Here is an 18339-nt window from a genome sequence, read left to right as displayed (position 1 = left end):
TACTCAGAAGGGAGTCCCCCAGATCCCAAATAAGCATGGATTTTAGCCTTCCTCCCCAAGGAGCCCAGATGGAAGAACATCTGGAGAGCCACAGATGTCTCTGATTTAGCGGCTTGGAGGGAGAGCGGCGGTTTCGGAATGTTGAATGGAAGGAAGAAGGCGGCTGCAACATTTTCACCCAATCACAGAACAGTTCCGCGCGGGGGAGGAGGAAACAACAACAACGATTGCAACATTCCTATCCAATCACAGCCCTTGTTTGCTTCCTCTCCTCCGCGCGCGCGTGTGCATGTTGCGTGCCCGTTTCAAACATGGCCGCTGAAAGCACATGTTAGGCTTCAACCTCTGAAAATCGCTTCCTGGAAGAGGGCGGGTGGAGTCAAGGGCCCCCCCAAGATGGCTGCCCCCATCAAGATCACAGAGTGGGTTTCTTCCTAGTCTAGTTTCTGGCTGATGCCCCTTATTTCCCTAGCACCACAACCTTCCTCCCGCTTTTTGCCAGGACGCCGCCTGCTGTTTTTTGTTTTTGTTTTGCATATGTGCCCAATTATCCGAGCTTCTCCTTCTCCTGTGCATGCTCCAGATCTTGCTTTAGAAGCCTCTCGTGAGCATCCGAAGCATGCACTGACAGGATTTCCCCTGCTCAGAACCCTCATATCCTTTCTCTTCCCTTGCAGACCCCGCACCCTGCAAACCAGGTCCTGCTTTACGTAGCTGACCTGGCAAGCTTCTTGTGAAACTTCGTTAACACGTTGGCAATAAATATCCGAAGAAGCGAGTTGTCCTGGGATGTTGGGAGTGGTTATCATGGCTGCGGCTTCTGGAGTTAAAGCGCTCCTCTGCTTAAAACCTGGCGTTACTGTATTCTTTTCTTTAAACTGAGAGGCAGGAAGAGTATAACCTTAAAAAGCAAACAAACGCCAAACCAATGGGCCAAAGCTAAGCTTCTTAGCGTGTTTCTAGAGGGCCATGGGGAACATGCTGTCCCCTATGCCTGGGCTGCGCAGGGGGGCGCATCGGAAGGAGCCGCTTGCTAACCCGGGCAGCTTCGATGAGCTCCATCGGAAATGCAAAGGTAAGCCGTCGTTTTCTCTTTCGCCTCATCCCTCCTCAAAGCTCTCACCTTTCTCATGAAGCCTTTGGTCCAGCCCCCTAGTCCTCGTGACGGTCTAATGCTGGGGGCTGGGGAACCTTGGGGCTGGGGGCAAGTTCTAGGCTGCTCTGTTTGGTCTTCGGACTTCTTTGCTGGCTCTCACCCTGCTCTGCACCCTCCTTGAGTAGTTTTGTATGGCTCCGGAAGGGCCATAGCTCTGTAGGCAGAGCATCTGCTTCGCATGCAAGAGACCCCTGGTTCAGTCCCTGGCATCTCCAGTTAAAAAAGATCAGTAGGGGAGAGAAAAGAAAAGACCCACCCTAAGACCCCAAAGAGCTGCTGCCAGTCAGAGTAGGAGTCGCTTCACACTTCCAGTCCCCAATAATCTTTCCCTGTTGCCCGCATGATCTCCTCCTTCCCTGCAGCTGAAATTAATGAGAAATTCATTCATACCGAACCACAAGGATCACAATGACTACTTATAAGATTCCTATGTTCCACGGATGAAGGTCCGTATAGTTAAAGCTATGGTTTTCCCCAGTAGTGATGTATGGAAGTGAGAGCTGGACCATAAAGAAGGCTGATCGCCGAAGAATTGATGCTTTTGAATTATGGTGCTGGATGAGACTCTTGAGAGTCTCATGGACTGTGAGAAGATCAAACCTATCCATTCTGAAGGAAATCAGCCCTGAGTGCTCACTGGAAGGACACATCCTGAAGCTGAGGCTCCAATACTTTGGCCACCTTATGAGAAGAGAAGACTCCCTGGAAAAGACCCTGATGTTGGGAAAGATTGAGGGCACAAGGAGAAAGGGACGACATAGGACGAGATGGCTGGACAGTGTTCTTGAAGCTACAAACATGAGTTTGACCAAGCTGCGGGAGGCAGTGGAAGATAGGAGTGCCTGGCATGCTCTGGTCCATGGGGTCATGAAGAGTCGGACACGACTAAACAACAACAACAACATGTTCCATGTGGAAGGTCCCCAGGTTCAGCCTCCCAGCATTTCCCCATAGAGTCGGGAGATGTTAATCTGCATAGAATACTGACTCGATACAAGGCAGCTTCCTACCTTTGAAGGTGACTTGGAAACTACAACTAATCTGGAATGCTGCAGCCAGACGGGTGACTGGGAGTGGCTGCTGGGACCATATAACACCGGTCCTGAACGAATTGCAGTGGCTCCCAGTATGTTTCCAAGCACAATTCAAAGTGTTGGTACAGAACTTTAAAGCCCTAAATAGCCTCAGTCCAGTATACCTGAAGGAGCGTCTCCACCCCCATCGTTCAGCCCAGACACCGAGGTCCAGCTCCGAGGGCCTTCTGGGAATTCCCTCATTGTGAGAAGTGAGGTATATTTGTATTATTTAGTGTTATGAATTGAAGAAGCTCCAGCAAAACCTGATCAACATCCGGAGTTCAGGTCTTCAGATCCATCTTCGCTGAAGGACAGTGAGGAGGCACCTGCTTTTGACCGCTATCTCGCAGGACCTTGCTTCACAGTCCACATCGTGACCGTCCCTTCTTGTATGACTCTGCACGTCCAGTTGTGAACTCATTGCAGCACCTTTTGCGCTTTTTGCACTGCACTAGCACACTATTATTATTGGTAGGAGTTGTACCATTGCTGCACTTTTGTGTTTATGCACTGCGCTAAGGTACCATCATTACTGTATTGACAGAGTTGTGCCTTCAGTATACTGTTTGTTCATAGGCTTTGATATGCATATTGCACTTTAATATGGTTTATTGAGTAAATTGTCTTTGGCATTTGCTAGCCGGTTTGGTGTTATGGTCTTGGTTTTGTTGAAGTTATACGGAACCAGGCAGAGGGCTTTCTCAGTAGTGGCACCCGCCCTGTGGAACGCCCTCCCATCAGATGTCAAGGAAATAAACACTATCTGACTTTTAAAAGACATCTGAAGGCAGCCCTTTATAGGGAAGGTTTCTTTCTTTTTTTTTTAAGTACTGTATAATGTTTTGTGTATATATGCTGGAAGCCACCCAGCCTGGCTGGTGCAACACAGTCAGATGGGCAGGGTACTACTACTACTACTAATCCTCTAGAAATGTGTCCTTGAGCTATGATAATTCCTCTTGCTTGCTGAGTGGAGGTTGGAGAGATATGTGCATGCAGAAACCTCTCATTTTATGTTGCTTTCAAAACAGTTTTGCCTTTGGACAATTGACTAGCTTCTCCATGTGCTCACACACACTTCTATCGTCCATCCAGGCATGTAGGAGGCATTAAGGGAGTTCAAGGATGCATTCCAGTCAGGCAAAAACGCTCAAGGAAGGGGTGAAGCAGGACTCAAGAGGGGTGTGGCCTGGGGAGAGGGCCAGGTAGAGAGGATTGGAGGGCCGCATCTGGCCCTTGGGGCTGAAGTTCTCCATCTCTGGTCTAGGAATTCCTGGGTTGTTCCTCTTCTTCGTTTTGTAAGCTTAAATACTTCTTCTGTCTCTCTTCTCCCTCCCTACTTCTGTTCCAGAAGTCTTCCCTCAGCAGACAGAAGGAGTCAAGCTTATCATTAATAAATCCCTCACCAGCCATTTTCAGGTGCGTACCCTTGCCGCTGTTAATCGTGCTGGTTATTTTTGCTTGTATAAAGTGAAGAAATGGGTCCAGCTCCCAGGGGAAGCGCTGTGGCGCAGCGGAACAGCGTCTGATTTGCAGGCAAAAGGGAGAGGCGGGGAATACTGTTCAATATTTACCTTATTGCTCCCTGTAAGGTGTTAGGGGAGGGGTAGTGTCTCTGGTGGGGACGGCGACAAGTCATGCTCTTTCTGGGGCAGTTTGTCCACCTTTGGTCCCCAGCCTGCACTCAAATCTCACCTGTAGCTCCCAGAAGCTGTCAGCATGCGACAGCGGCCACACCCTGGCAACGGTTTTGACTGGCCGGCTAAACCAGGAGAGGGGAGCCGGTGGGTCTCAAAACCTCAATGTGATAGGGAAGTGATGGGCAATCTTTTGAGCTTGGTGTGTCAAAATTCGCCAAAAAACGTAGCATAACTCGGGTGGTGTGTCACTTCGAGAAAAAAAACATAATTTCGCGATATTTATAGTTTAAATAACAAAAATGTATAATTGTAATGTATAACTGTATTTAATAAACCAAAAACTAATTATTTAACCAAACCAAACCAAAAACCCCTTATTTATCACTAAGTGCCTAGAGTTGTTGAGCTTTTTGGGGGGAGCTGCTGACCAAAGGTTTTTGGGGGTGCAAAAGTTGCTTTGCTTTTGGGGGGGTGCCCCAAAGCTGCTGTGCTTTTTTGGGGGGGAGAGAAGAGAAATAAATGACGAATAATACCTTCGCTGGAACTAACACGCAGCACTGACATAGTCTGCCAAAGCGCCAGAAAAAAACAGCACAGAAAGGGTTTAAAAACCAATCTCTGGCTACCAGCAACAACAACAAAAAAGGATTGGAGACAAGCTGTAGCGTGAGGAGGAGTGGGAGAACAAATGGGGGAGGGAGGACAACAGCGTGAATGGGCAGATGGGGTGCGTGCCAGCAGTGAGGGCTCTGCGTGTCACGTCTGACACGCATGTCATAGGTTCGCCATCACTGAGTTAGGGGCTTCGCCTGCATGCGAAGACAGACTCTGAAGGATTGAGTGGACAAGACCAGGAGTGGGTCCAACAGTCAGGAAGGCGGTTTCTGCATGTGCTTTAGAGCAGTGTTTCCCAACCTTGTGCCTCCAGATGTTTTGGGACTACAACTCCCATCATCCCTAGCTAGCAAGACCAGTGATCAGGAATGATGGGAATTGTAGTCCGAAAACAGCTGGAGGCACAAGGTTGGGAAACACTGCTTTAGAGGGAAGCTAGGGGCAGGTGGGGCCCGTCCACCTGGGAAGGTAGCTCATCTAGGAGAAGGAAACTTCTGATCCTAAATCTCCACTATCTTCGGGAGGAAAAAAAGCAATGGAGTAAAAGCTACGCAAACCCGGAATGGCATCCCTAAGACAGTTGGATGGTGCCTTGTACGTCTCCCTCCAGCAATTCCTGCAGCCCAGCTGGTGCCAGACGTCTTGCTCTGCTTTCTTTTGGACCACGTCAGCAAGGCCAAGAGGAGGGTCTTGTTGTCTGGGTAGCCCAGGACCCCTCTACACACTGCACAGACTTGCACCCCAGGAGGCCATTTCAGTGCTGCTAACGCAGTGCTTTGATTTCACCCCTGGAGGTGTACTCCGTTGTCTCTTGAGACAGATGGATGCCAACAAAAAAATAACTTGCCTAGGGGTGGATTCCTCCAAGGAACTATCCAGAGAGTTTCTTTCTGGAATTATAGGAAGGGAGGGGATCAGTTTTTTTGCTGATGGATGGGGATCTATACACTCCATATAAGGTTTCTGTGTTTTCCATTGCAACCCAACGAATCAGATAAAATTTTACACTGCAACAGGTCCTGTGTGCTGGGACCACCTATGCTAAAACATACTTCGGTGCTACCTGTATTTTTGTGCTGGTCTTGGTATCTTCAAACACCCTTGCACCCAGCCGTGCAGATCCCAGAGCTCCCAAACCTGGAGTATGAGCTGTCGGCTGGATCATGGTGTTCATTTCTCAAAGACGATAAGACTCTCTTCCATCAACTGAGTTCTTCTTCTTCTTCTTCTTCTTCTTCTTCTTCTTCCTCCTCCTCCTCCAGGTGACCCATACTATTCACATGAGCACAATTGGCCAATCAAGCTATCATCTCAATGCAACGTATGTGGGAGACCAGCAGTTGAGCCCCACAGAAGTGAGCAAAGCATTATTATTATTTCCCTGGGGGTGGGGTCATGACAAGTGGGGAAAGTGCTGAAAAGAGCAACATGGTTCTAGATATGTGGTCTTGGGGGGGGTGTTGTGAAAAGTGTTAATAAAATTGTAGTGGAACCTCGGTTTATAAACACCTCGGTTTACGAATTTTCGGTTTATGAACGCCGCGGACCCGTCTGGAACGGATTAATCCACTTTCCATTACTTCCAATGGGAAAGTTCACTTCAGTTTATGAACATTTCAGTTTAAGTTCTCCGCGGACCGTCTGGAACAGATTTACAGTGGTGCCTTGCTAGATGAATTTAATTCGTTCCACGGGTCTTTTCTTATAACGAAAAATTCGTCTACCGAATCCCATAGGAATGCATTGAAATTTTTTTGAAATTTTTTTTTTGCCCATAGGAACACATTAATTGAATTTCAATGCATTCCTATGGGAAACTGCGATTCGCTAGACGAATTTTTCGCAAAACGAATTTGTCTAGTGAGGCAACCTCCACTAGAAAAAACCTTTCGTTAAGCAGAAATTTCGTTAAGCGGAAATTTCGTTAAGCGAGGCTGTATCCACTTTCTATTACTTTCAATGGGAAAGTTCGCTTCAGTTTATGAACAGACTTCCGGAACCAATTGTGTTCATAAACCGAGGTACCACTGTATTTTTAAAAAACGATCTAGGAGTTGGAGTAACTCCACTATGAGGAAAGATGACAAAATTGGGCCCTTTTCCTGATTTAGAAAAACTGTGAAAAGGGGGAAAGGGCACGATGGATAAAGGAGATAAGAAGAAGCTCTGTCATGATGGTTAGAATCTCAGAATTGTCAAGCTGGAAGGGACCCCGGGGACCATCTAGTCCAACCCCCTGCAATGCAGGAATCTTTTGCCCAAGGTGGAACTTGAACTCAGGGTCATTCCATGAAGCCACAGGGTGCCCATTCCCCCAATTTTATATTTAATTATTATTTGCTGATGTTTTGAGAATTAATTTTATTGTCTCTACTATTATATTCTAATCAATTATTGACTATTACTTTTGAAGTTATGTTTCATTATGACTTTCTGTATTGGATCAGATTACTATAAGGTGTGTGTTCTTTGTTGTATATTTTGTTGCTGTAAACTGCCTTGTGTATAGAAAGGCAACATACAGGTGAAACTTGGAAAATTAGAATACAGTATTGTCGAAAAGTGCAATTATTTCAGTAAAGCAACTTATTATTATTATTATTTTTATTTTTACAAACGCTTTCTTTTGGAAATTCCACAGTAATAAAACAAATAGTTACAATAATACAAAAATAAAAATCGCCATTACATTTCATGAATTACATTCCATTTATAATTGACCCCTCCTAAGGACAAATAATTACAATGACAACAAATAAAGGCTTGACATATATTGCTTTGCATGTCATGCATCTATCTCATATATTGGTTTCACCTTTTAAGTTGCGTTACTGAAATAAATGCACTTTTCGACGATATTCTAATTTTCCGAGTTTCACCTGTACAAGTTAAAAGTGAAATAAATACGTTCTACCCCAAATTCCCACTCCCCCAAAGAAAAGGCTATATCTGTTTTCTTCCTTCCATCCTGCTGCTTAGTCACCACCTCTAGAGATGCTTCCAGAATGGTACAGTCATACCTCGGGTTAAGTACGCTTCAAGTTGAGTACTTTCAAGTTAAGTACTCTGTGGACCCGTCTGGAACGGATTAATCCACTTTCCATTACTTTCAATGGGAAAGTTCGCTTCAGGTTAAGTACGGACTTCCAGAACCAATTCAGTACTTAACCTGAGGTACCACTGTACTTGGCATGTACATTTGTGTTCACCCTGACGCCATCTTGAACAAGGTGGAAGAACAAAATGGCAACCACCTGCTCTCTTGAGCGTGGGTTTCTAATTCGTTCGTTCTTCCTTCCTGCCACTTTCTGGAACACACAGGTGGGGAGACTGCTCTCGAACTCAAGTGCTGCTTTGGTGCTAAGTTTCAGTGCTTGGCCACAGTGAGATGGGCCATGGGCTGATCCATCCAGCAGCCAGCCTCATCTTCTTCCATTTTCCCTGCTTCCATCATAGGCCTTCCCGACACTCATTGGAGACATTAATAATGCTGGGAGCCTCAACGCTCAGGTGCTCCACCTACTAGCTGAGCGGATACGGACAAAAGCTGTATTCCAGGTAAAAACCACACAGGGAGTGTTTGGGTCCAGGATCTTAATGCTTTCGGTATTGCCAGGCCGGAAACTTGTCAGCGTATCTTTTTTTGAGTGTTCGATGGTAAGCAACAGGCCTATGCAATGGTTAATTTTTTCCAAAACCATCCTGTTTCCTCCCCCCCCCCCCCGCTTTTAAATTTACACTACCTACGGTATGTATATTGTTTATGAGTTGGTAGTATGCAAATACTTTTCTAAATAAAAATGAATCCTAAATAAAGAAATTCAGAGGTGGCATCTCACACGCCTGTGAGGCTTTGTCACGTGAACAACGGCATCCTGTCTGAGAGGTTGAAGAGGCTGTAAATCGGGGACTGGGAACCTGGGGCCCTCCAGAATTTTGTTGACTGGGGTTGCTGGGAATCAGAGGCCAGCAGCTTTTGGCTGGAACCTATTGGGACTGGTAGGGCAGAAGCCATGGAGCCCAACAGTAGGTGGCGCCAGAGCTAGAGACAGGCAGAGCCTAATAATTCTAGTTTTGCCGCCACCTTCCTCCCTGCTGTCAAGTTCTGAAGTGGCAACTCTGAGACTAAGTAGGGGGGAAGCTGGCAGTTCGAACTGCCACCCCCTGGACTGGTGGTTGGTAAGGGAGGCAGGTGGGGGCAGATGAGAGGGGTGGGGCAGTGCCCCATTTGCCCTAATGGACCAGCCTCTGCTAGCATGTGGCCCCCACCCCTGCAGCCCTGACCTACAGCCCCATGGGAGCTTTCACATCTTTGAGAACTAGGCTGTAAACTTGTTTTGAGTAATATTTCATGCCCAACCCTGTTCCTGCCCCCAACTTTTTTGTGTTCCAGACTCAGCAGTCCAAATTCGTGACTTGGCAGTTTGATACCGAGTACCGAGGAGATGACTACACTGCCACCCTGACGCTGGGCAACCCTGACTTGATCAGCGAGTCGAGTGAGTGAGTGCCCGCCTGCTGCCATTTTGGCAATCTTTTGCAATTGCCGTAGGCTTGTTTGCATCCTGCCCACCCCTCTTTGAAAAAACAACTTAGTTCTTTGGTTGGCAGCTTGTCCAGGAAAATACAGGTGAAACTCGGAAAATTAGAATACAGTGGTACCTCAGTTTACGACGATGATCCATTCCGGGGAGCAGGTCGCTCGCCGGAGGCACATTTCTGCGCATGCGCGAAGTGCCGATAGAGCGCTTCTGTGCACACACGCTGTGCAGATCGCTTCTGCGCATCTGCGTGTGCGGAACCTGGATGTAAATACTTCCGGGTCTGCGGTGGTCGCTCTCCGAGTTCGTCGTAAACGGAGGCGGTCGCAAACGAAGTTCCACTGTATCGTCAAAAAGTGCATTTACTTCAGTAATGCAACTTCTTATTTTTATATTTTTCTTTTAATTTTTACAAATGCTTTCTTTTGGAAAGTCCACAGTAATAAAACAAATAGTTACAATAATACAAAAATAAACAAAAACAAACATCGCTGTTACATTTCATTAATTACATTCCGTTTATAATTGACCCGCCTAACGACAAATCATTACAATGACAACAAATAAAGGCTTGACATATCTTGCTTTGCATGTCATGCATCTATCTCATATATTGGTTTCACCTTTTAAGTTGCGTTACTGAAAGAAATGCACTTTTCGACGATATTCTAATTTTCCGAGTTTCATCTGTACAGTATTTAAAACGACATTTGGAGGCCTAGAATGGGAGGGAGCCCCCCAAGACCAATGTTTCCCTCGAACAACCACTAGAGGGGGCGACTTCCACAGCTGCTGTGTTGCTTAGCAACCAACCCTAGAGAAGGATGGAGTTTCTACCATGTAATGTAAGGCCTGCTAGACAGTGAGAGGCCCTATGTCACCTGGTGGCAGCTTCTAACATGGGGCAAAAACATCGTGGCTTCTTTGTGGCCTACAGCGATGCCTGGAGAGGGGTGGAGTAGCAGCCTAGCAGTTGCCCCCTGGGTGGGGGAAATTTGCTTCAGTCCTCAACTCCTGGCTATTGTGTTATTTTATTTCTTTATTGAATTCCTGTCCCACTCTTCCTCTCCCAAAAGAGCCGAGGCAAGCGGATTTGCACAATTTTAAAATGGATTAATCTTCTACAGCCTTTTGAATCCGTCTGTGGGAAAGGGGGAGGTTATTGTTTGGCTGTTTTGTTTTACTTATTTTTTCATGTTTTTATCCTGTGTTTTTACTCTGTGAACCGCCCTGAGAGGGTATAGATCTAATCTAATAAATAAATCTAATAAATAAAAACAAAAATCAAGCAAAAACATTCTGGGCGAAAGTAAAATGTTCTTAAAAACAGCAACAGTTGAAAACCTCTCAAAGCAGTTCCGGGTAAAAGCATTCTAGAAGCAGCCTCCATTAAAAATTTTCCATTAAATTTCAACATGGCTGCATGTAGCATTTTGAATGCCCGGTGTGAGAACATGCCCTGGATCACTTGGATGAACTACTGAATGTAGTTGAAGGTTGTTTCGTGAAGGGACAGACATAAACTGGAATTAGGTTCCTTTTTGGACATGTTGAACTTGAACTACAGTAGTTCCTTTTTAAGAACGAACTTCCCACACTCTGCTCAAAACTCTGCCCAGGCTACAGCCCTCCCTGGCCCTGCTGTCCCCCCCCCCCCAAGTGTTTTTGCCTAGCTAGATCATGCCCTTGAACTCTGATAATGCTTCTTGGCTTGCCCGGGTGGAGGAGATAGAGAGGTGTTTGTGTGCTTAGAAAGTTGCCTCCTGTGCAAAGTACAAATTTGCATGTATTGATTTGTCTACTTTGGCCTCTGGCCTGCCCGTTGGGAGGTTGCCTTCGGACTAGAAAAAGTTCTCTCTGTCCGTGCTGATGGACCAGACCGCAACCTAACAACCATTGCTCTAGAGAAGCCATGGTGATCTGCTCCAACTCTGCCTTTCTCCAAGTTGGTGTGACCTATAGAGCAGGCATGCGGAACCTTTGGTGCGGGACTGCAACTCCCATCAGCCTCAGCTTCTTTTCCAGCCCTTCTTTGCTGCTCACAGTAAAATTCTTTTTTCTTAACTTACAATATTTTCTATTCCATTGCTATTTCCATTGACACTGCATGTTCAATTCCTGCTTAGACTTTTATCTATTTCCCCAGGCAATCAAGTAGAGTTCATCTGTCCATATAAATCATGAATTGTAATTTTAAATCATATCACCCTCTCATTAATAATATTCGAGTTTTAGAAACCTCACAAACATCCAGAAAAAAAAATCTCCTTGTCTACCTTGTTATGCACTACCCTTTTCACAAAGCAGACAACAAATTATTTGTTGGGGGGGGCTTCCAACAGAAAAGTAAAATACAATAATCTATTCAACATTAAACGCCTCCCTAAACAGGGCTGCCTTCAGATGTCTTCTAAAAAATCTGGCAGTTGTTTTTCTCTTTGACATCTGATGGGAGGGCGTTCCACAGGGCGGGCGCCACCACCGAGAAGGCCCTCTGTCTGGTTCCCTGTAACTTGGCTTCTCGCAGCGAGGGAACCGCCAGAAGGCCCTCGGTGCTGGACTTCAGTATCTGGGCAGAACAATGGGGGTGGAGGCGCTCCTTCAGGTATACTGGACCGAGGCCATTTAGGCAGCGGCGTAGCTGGCTGCCTGGCTGCCCGGGTCGGCAAACCCGAAGGCACCCTGCTGGGCACCAGGACGCATGCATCCTGACGCACGACGCTTGCGCATGCAGGAGGCATGCAACATGGCACCGCGGCAAACCCCGTGGAGTGAGGCAGTCTCAGTTGCATCAGGGCTTCTCCTCCGAGGCGGCGGCTGCGTCATGTGGCAGCAGCGGCCGTCGGAGGTGGTCAGCCCCGTCCAGCCTGCTGCCCCCCACCCAGCCTGCTGCCCGGGGCGGGGCGCCCCCCCGCCCCCCCTATTACTACGCCACTGCATTTAGGGCTTTAAAGGTCAGCACCAACACTTTGAATTGTGCTTGGAAACGTACTGGGAGCCAATGTAGGTCTTTCAGGACCAGTGTTATATGGTCTCGGCGGCCGCTCCCAGTCACCAGTCTAGCTGCCGCATTCTGGATTAGTTGTAGTTTCCAGGTCACCTTCAAAGGTAGCCCCACATAGAGCACATTGCAGTAGTCCAAGCGGGAGATAACTTGAGCATGCACCACTCTGGCTAGACAGTCTGCATTATCCACTTTCCCAGGTTTATACTTCCCTCCCATTATTCACAGATTTTGTTTCTACTTCCATCAGCCCTGTCCAACATGGCTAGTGATAAGGTACCCTGTTTCTCATATTTTAAGACATACCCATAAAATAAGCCATAGCAGGATTTTTAAGCATTCAAGGAATATAAGCCATACCCCGAAAATAAGACATAGTGATAGGCGTAGCAGCAATGCCGGCCACGGCAGGAGGAGGAGGAAAAAAATAAGACATCCCTTGAAAATAAGCCATAGTGTGTTTTTTGAGGAAAAAATAAATATAAGACATGTCTTATAATATGAGAAACACGGTAAAGACTGGAAGCTCAGCAAGCTCTGGAGGCCAAGAGGTTGCCCATCTCTGCTGTAGCTGCCCCAACACTTGGTTAGCTCAGTCTAGAAGGGGACATAGAGGAAGCTGCCTTATACTAAGTCAGGCCACAGGTCCATCTAGCTCAGTACTGCCTGCACTGACTGGCAGTGGCTCTACAGGGTCCCAGGCAGTGATTCATCCCAGCGCTGCTCTGCCTGGAGATCCTAGGGATTGAACCTGTACGCAAAGCGCATGTGCTGCCACTAAGCCACAACTCTTCTCCAAAGAGTGTTGGTTATTTTGCAGCTGCATGTAATTCTTCCTTGGGGATGGGGGACACTGACTTGCTCTTCCTTCTTTGCAGTCATTGTCGTGGCACACTTCCTGCAAAGCATCACTTCGCGGTTAGTTCTTGGCGGGGAAATGGTGTACCACAGGCGGCCGGGTGAAGAGGGGGCCATCGTCACACTTGCCGGGAAGTACACAGGTTGGTTTCCTTTTGCTGAAGGTTTGGGGCATGACTTGAGGGGCAGGCGCTGGCCCCCCACATACAGGTGAAACTCGGAAAATTAGAATTTCGTCGAAAAGTGCATTTATTTCAGTACTGTAATGCAACTTGTTATTTTTTTCTGTTTCTTTCTACAAATGCTTTCTTTTGGAAATTCCACAGTAAAAAAAAAACACAAATAGTTACAATAATGCAAAAATAAACATCGCCATTACATTTCATTAATTACATTCCATTTATAATTGATCCGGCCTAACGACAAATAATTACAATGACAACAAATAAAGACTTGACATATCTTGCTTTGCATGTCATGCATCTATCTCATATATTGGTTTCACCTTTTAAGTTGCATTACTGAAATAAATGCACTTTCCGACGATATTCTAATTTTCCGAGTTTCACCTGTACTTTCCCTCCATTTTCCATCCTGATTAATCGAAGAGCAGCTTCTTGATATTGCCCGATTCTGCATCAGATGCGATCAGGATGAAAAACCTTCAGCTCTCCAGGTGTTGCTGAACTACAGCGCCCATCATCCCTGGCCCTTGGCCATGCTGGCAGGGGCTGGTGGGAGTTGTAGTCCAGCCAACATTGGGACGGCTAATGGTCCCCCACACCTAACAAGAGTACACAGAGCTGATTGAAACACTTGCAAAAGGCTCATTTCTCACTTGCCCTCAGACTTTCCTGTTTCAGGATGTGGCCGGAAGAATCCTGCATTTCCAAATGCTTCTCTGTGACAGAGGCTTAGTATCAAGGGCAGAATCAGTTATGGCTGCTAGATTTTTCCCTTCTTCCTTTGCGTCTGGGAGATACTGTGAATAATCCAGCTTCAAGCATATATAAGAGAGCAGGGATGAAGAAACCTGTGGCCTCCCAGGTGATGGCCACATCCACACCATACCTTTTAAAACACTATTGTACCTCTTCCAAACAGTCATGTTTAATTACTGGCACCCAAAGAATCTTGGGAACTGTAGTTCGCTAACGCAGCTGAGAGTTGTTAGGTTATTCCCCTTTTCCCCTCACAGAGCCATAAATCCCAAGATGGCTTAATAATCAGTCCCTCTTCCCAGGGAATTCTGGGATGTAGCTCTGTGAGAGGGACATCAGGGGGGCATCTCCTAACAATTCTCAGCACCCTTAGTGAAATAAATGTGTTTTACTTTCTGAAGGAAGGTGAAAGGAGAGGCAAGGAAAAAGATCTACCCTCTCTCCTTTTCCCCCCTAAGGATTCTACTCTCCCTTCCTCAAAACAGCAGCCCAGTCTGACAGCAGATATTTTTTGTTTCCCTGGAAAACTGTATAACGGTTCAAGTGGAATCTTGTAGCCAGGAAAGCTGCGTCAAGAAGTGTCTGCGTAGTCTAACACTCCCTAATTTGGCACACTCTTAGCCAGGAATAGAGACAGGATAGAGGTGTTGTTACAAAGATGTCATTAAACCACACAAGTTTGCCCCCCACACCCCCAAAAAACCTTCATTGGGGTCCATGAATTTCAATGTGTTCCTTTGTGCTGTGTGTATTTTTTTCCTCTTTTCTGTAGCCCTCAAATGGATAGCCACCCTGAACCTTGGCTATGGCGGGGCTCACGCTAGCTATTATCACCGTGCCAATGACCAGGTGAGTCAAAAAAGAGTTTCTTTGGCGCCCCTGCCCATTGCCCACTTTCTTTGGCCAAGTTTGACCTCTTGATTTCTCCCCCTCAACAGATCCAGGTAGGGGTAGAATTTGAGGCCAACACTCGGCTGCAAGACACGAGCTTTGCCTTTGGTTATCAGCTCACGCTGCCACAGGCCAACATGGTTTTCAGAGGTGAGCGAGGGGCTGGGATGCCCTCCCTGTGCGAGGCCAGAGTGTGACCGAATGCCTGAACCTTCCTGCCACAGGCCCTGCTTCCCATAAGCCCTTCCTTCATCCGCCGTTGCCTGTCTTCCTGCGGCAGGAAATGAGTTTAGCAGGGATAGGGAACCTGAGTTCCCGCCTGTCGTGAGCCCTGTGGAGGTGTCATGGGGGAGACGGGAACATCCTCAGGAGGTGGGGAAAGAAATCGGGAGGTTGCAGCTAAATGACCCCAAGCAGAATGAAGAGGGCAAAATCGGGGCCTCAAGAAATGTCTGAGCTGGAGGGGGAGGGCTGGTGATTGAGGAAGCCAGGAGCTGAATCCTGGGAAATGTTTAAGCGGATTGTCACAGAGATGTCTCATCTTGGATGTCTTCCCTGAGTGTGAGGCTCTCCTGAAGCCAAGCTTGGGGGCTTCTCAAGGCCATCCAGCTGAGTCTGAGAAAAACAAGCCAGACTTTTAAAAGAGGAGATAGGCTGCACCCAGGGCCGTCTCTAGGCCCGGGCTGGGTGGCGCAAGGCGCCAGGGCACCTGGCCACCAGGGGCGCAGAAGGGGCGCCAAATGGCTGGTGTCTGGGAGCAGCTGCTGACGGCGCCCCCCACCCCCCACGGCGGCAGTAGCGCGCAGCCATTGAGCTTCCTCCATGAAGCAGAATCAGCGAGACTCCTGCCTAGAGTGGCACCACATGCCTGCTGCCACTCTAGGCAGGAGTCTGGCTGATTCTGCCTCATGGAGGAAGCTCAATGGCCGCGCGCCACCGCCACGTCCCGGAGCGGCTGCTGGAGGGAGGCGGCAAGGAGGGGCTGGTCCGGGGCGGGAGGTGGGCTCTGCGCCCAGGCCAGCCTCGTGCAAGGTGGTGCGCGCTGTCCAGACTCTGCCATCCTCCATCTCCACCCCTCACGGTGTTACTGCCGCCGTTGGGGGGGGGGCGCCGGAGGATTCTTGCACCACGGCGCTGGATACCCTTAAGATGTTACTGGCTGCATCTCAGCAGCTTGCTTGAGAAGTTCCGGCGGTGGGGAATTGTAAACTGGGTGGCTGCTATTGCCATCTTAACTTGGGGGGTCCCCCACTCCCCTGAGGTTCAGTTGGCCCTTACCAGGAGCTGAGTCCCTAGTGTGACAGGAGCTCCCCTGTGGGAGCTCCTTGCCAGCAGAAGTCCACCCTCCATTCTTTGAGGCACCCTTTAAAAACCATACAGTTTAGACATGGCTTTCTGGGTGGGTGGGTGTTTACTGACCAATCTTTATTGATGTTATAGTTAATAGGGTTGCCATGTTTCCAAAATCTCAACAACAACAAAATGAAGTTTTGGAGCTATTTTTAAGGAAATTCACCAAAATCGCCGTATGTCCGGATTTTCCCAGTGATTTCCACCCAGACACTGTTTCCGGGTGCCATATTCTATGTATGGGAAATTCCAGGTGTATGGCAACCTTATTGTAGTAATACGATATTTTTCCATTGGGTTGTACTGCCTTATTATCTTTTTTAAAAAGAAATGAAATTTCAGTTTGTAAATATTTAAACCTACACAAAATGTGCCCCCTCTTTCCTTTTCTAGGTTTCCTGGACAGTAGCTGGTGTGTAGGGGCTGTCCTGGAGAAGAAGCTCCCCCCTCTGCCTGTCACCCTGGCCTTGGGCGCCTTCCTCAACCACTGGAAGAACCGGTTCCATTGCGGCTTCAGCATCATTGTGGGCTGAGCACCCTGAAGATCCATCTCTCTCTCAACTGTGTGAGGCCGTTGGATTTGATTTTGCGAAGCTGCTTGGCCAGAGGGGACCCCCGTTCTGTCCGTGTGTCTGTGTGTTTTGTGTGGGCAGAGCGGGGCACTTCACCACAGACTTCTGCAGCGGGGCAGTGATGATTTGGGCCCCCCCAGCATCCTCCCAGAGTGTCTGCATCACAGTCCTGCCTTGAGGAGGTCCACGGATTTTTATTTTTATATTTTTTTGTCTCCAGAAGGACATTTAATGTTATTGGTGTGGCAGGGAGGGTGATGTGCTCTCCTCCGAAAACATGACCATGTATTGTTTTCTTCCAGGTTGCGCAAGGCATATATTCCGCGGCAGGTGTTGTGGTGTGGGTGATGGGGCAGGGTGCTTGTGGAAGGACGGATGCCTTCGTTTGCTGGGGCTTGGAGAATGTCGATCATGGCAATCCCTTGAGGAACTGGGAATCGCCATCACTACGTCGGTTCTGGTCCGAAGCTCTGAATTTTGAAGAGGGTGGCATGCCAGGGTGGGCTTGTGGGCATCGTGTCACTCCCCATGCCTGGGACTATGAAAAGGGCAAGGGCTGTGGCTTCCATGTAGTGATGGCTTGGAATATAATTAAAATCATGCTGGGGACATCCCACCCCCCTCAAAAATGTGTGTCTTGTTCGTGCTTATTAGGGGGGAACTGCAGGAAAGTTTGCCTGTGATGTGCTTTGCCCACCCAGTCGCCAGGCAGGATAAAACTAAGGTATTGCATCTAATATGTTAGCTGTCTTCTAAAAAAGCAGGGTTTCCCAAACTTGGGTCTCCAGCTGTTTTTAGACTACTGGGTTTTTTTTAGACTACTATTCCCATCATCCCTGACTTGTTAGCTAGGTCCTGATGGGAGTTGTAGTCCAAAAAAAGCGATTGGATGGGAAACAGAATTTTCGACTTGACCCTGGGGGTGATCCATCGGGGGCTGCTGTTCTGTTCTGTTAAAATTCCTTGGGGGTGATGGAAGAGCTCAGCGTAGGAATGAAGGAAAGAAGCAGGAGACCTCAAAGGTGTACTAGGAGCAAATTTTATTAAGGCTTCAAGCCTTTGAGCTGCAGTTCACTTCACTTGCCCCTGAAGAAATCTCTCAAAGAGCTAGCTGGAAACCTCTTTTACGCTGTCTATTAGTAACTAATTATGGCCAGCTTGAGGGCCTTCTGGTAGTTCCCTCACTGCTAGAAGTGACGTTACAGGGAAGCAGGCAGAGGGACTTCTCAATAATGGCGCCCACCCTGTGGAACGCCCTCCCATCAGATGCCAAGGAGATAAATAATGATACGACTTTCAGAAGACATCTGAAGGCAACCCTGTATTGGGAAGTTTTTAATGTCCGATGTTTCGTTGTGTTTATTCTGTTGGAAGCCACCCAGAGTGACTGGGGCAACCCAGTCCGATGGGCAGGGCATAAGTAATAAATTCTCATCATCAACATCATCACGTTTTCCTGCTCGAAAGTCACTTGGAAAAGTGTGTGCTGCAGCAAAAATGGCACTGCCTCATTTTTAAAGTGCTGTCAAAACAGAGTAGGGGGAGACAAGATAGCTTTCCATACTCTGAAGCCTGCTGCGTTGTGCCTGTACTGATTCTGTTCTGGCCCTAGCCTTGCATCTGATGTGCCCCTGGAAATCCTTCTCGAGCTGTAAATAAACACATTAAACGCGCGCACACATATGCCATCACTTT

General features: G+C 47.6%; 1 protein-coding gene across 3 annotated transcripts; it reads left to right on the top strand.

The window, feature by feature from the left end:
• The first annotated feature begins 368 nt into the window (after window positions 1-368).
• Window positions 369-18126, top strand: TOMM40L (translocase of outer mitochondrial membrane 40 like). Of its 3 annotated transcripts, XM_035098296.2 has the most exons (10): window positions 369-422; window positions 678-1075; window positions 3584-3651; window positions 5750-5842; window positions 7944-8045; window positions 8881-8986; window positions 12911-13033; window positions 14604-14680; window positions 14770-14872; window positions 16466-18126. In XM_035098296.2, the coding sequence occupies exons 2-10, from the start codon at window positions 970-972 to the stop codon at window positions 16603-16605; spliced, it is 918 nt and encodes a 305-aa protein (XP_034954187.1). In that variant the 5' UTR covers window positions 369-422; window positions 678-969; the 3' UTR covers window positions 16606-18126. The 3 variants fall into 3 exon arrangements, with proteins under 3 accessions (XP_034954187.1, XP_034954188.1, XP_034954186.1); XM_035098297.2 differs by having other exon boundaries at window positions 376-1075; window positions 3587-3651; XM_035098295.2 differs by having other exon boundaries at window positions 376-1075.
• The last annotated feature ends 213 nt before the right edge of the window (window positions 18127-18339 follow it).

Source organism: Zootoca vivipara, chromosome 17, assembly GCF_963506605.1.
Source record: "Zootoca vivipara chromosome 17, rZooViv1.1, whole genome shotgun sequence".
Taxonomy (NCBI): domain Eukaryota; kingdom Metazoa; phylum Chordata; class Lepidosauria; order Squamata; family Lacertidae; genus Zootoca; species Zootoca vivipara.
Note: the sequence above shows the minus strand (reverse complement) of the source record. Positions and strands in the feature narration are given on the sequence as shown.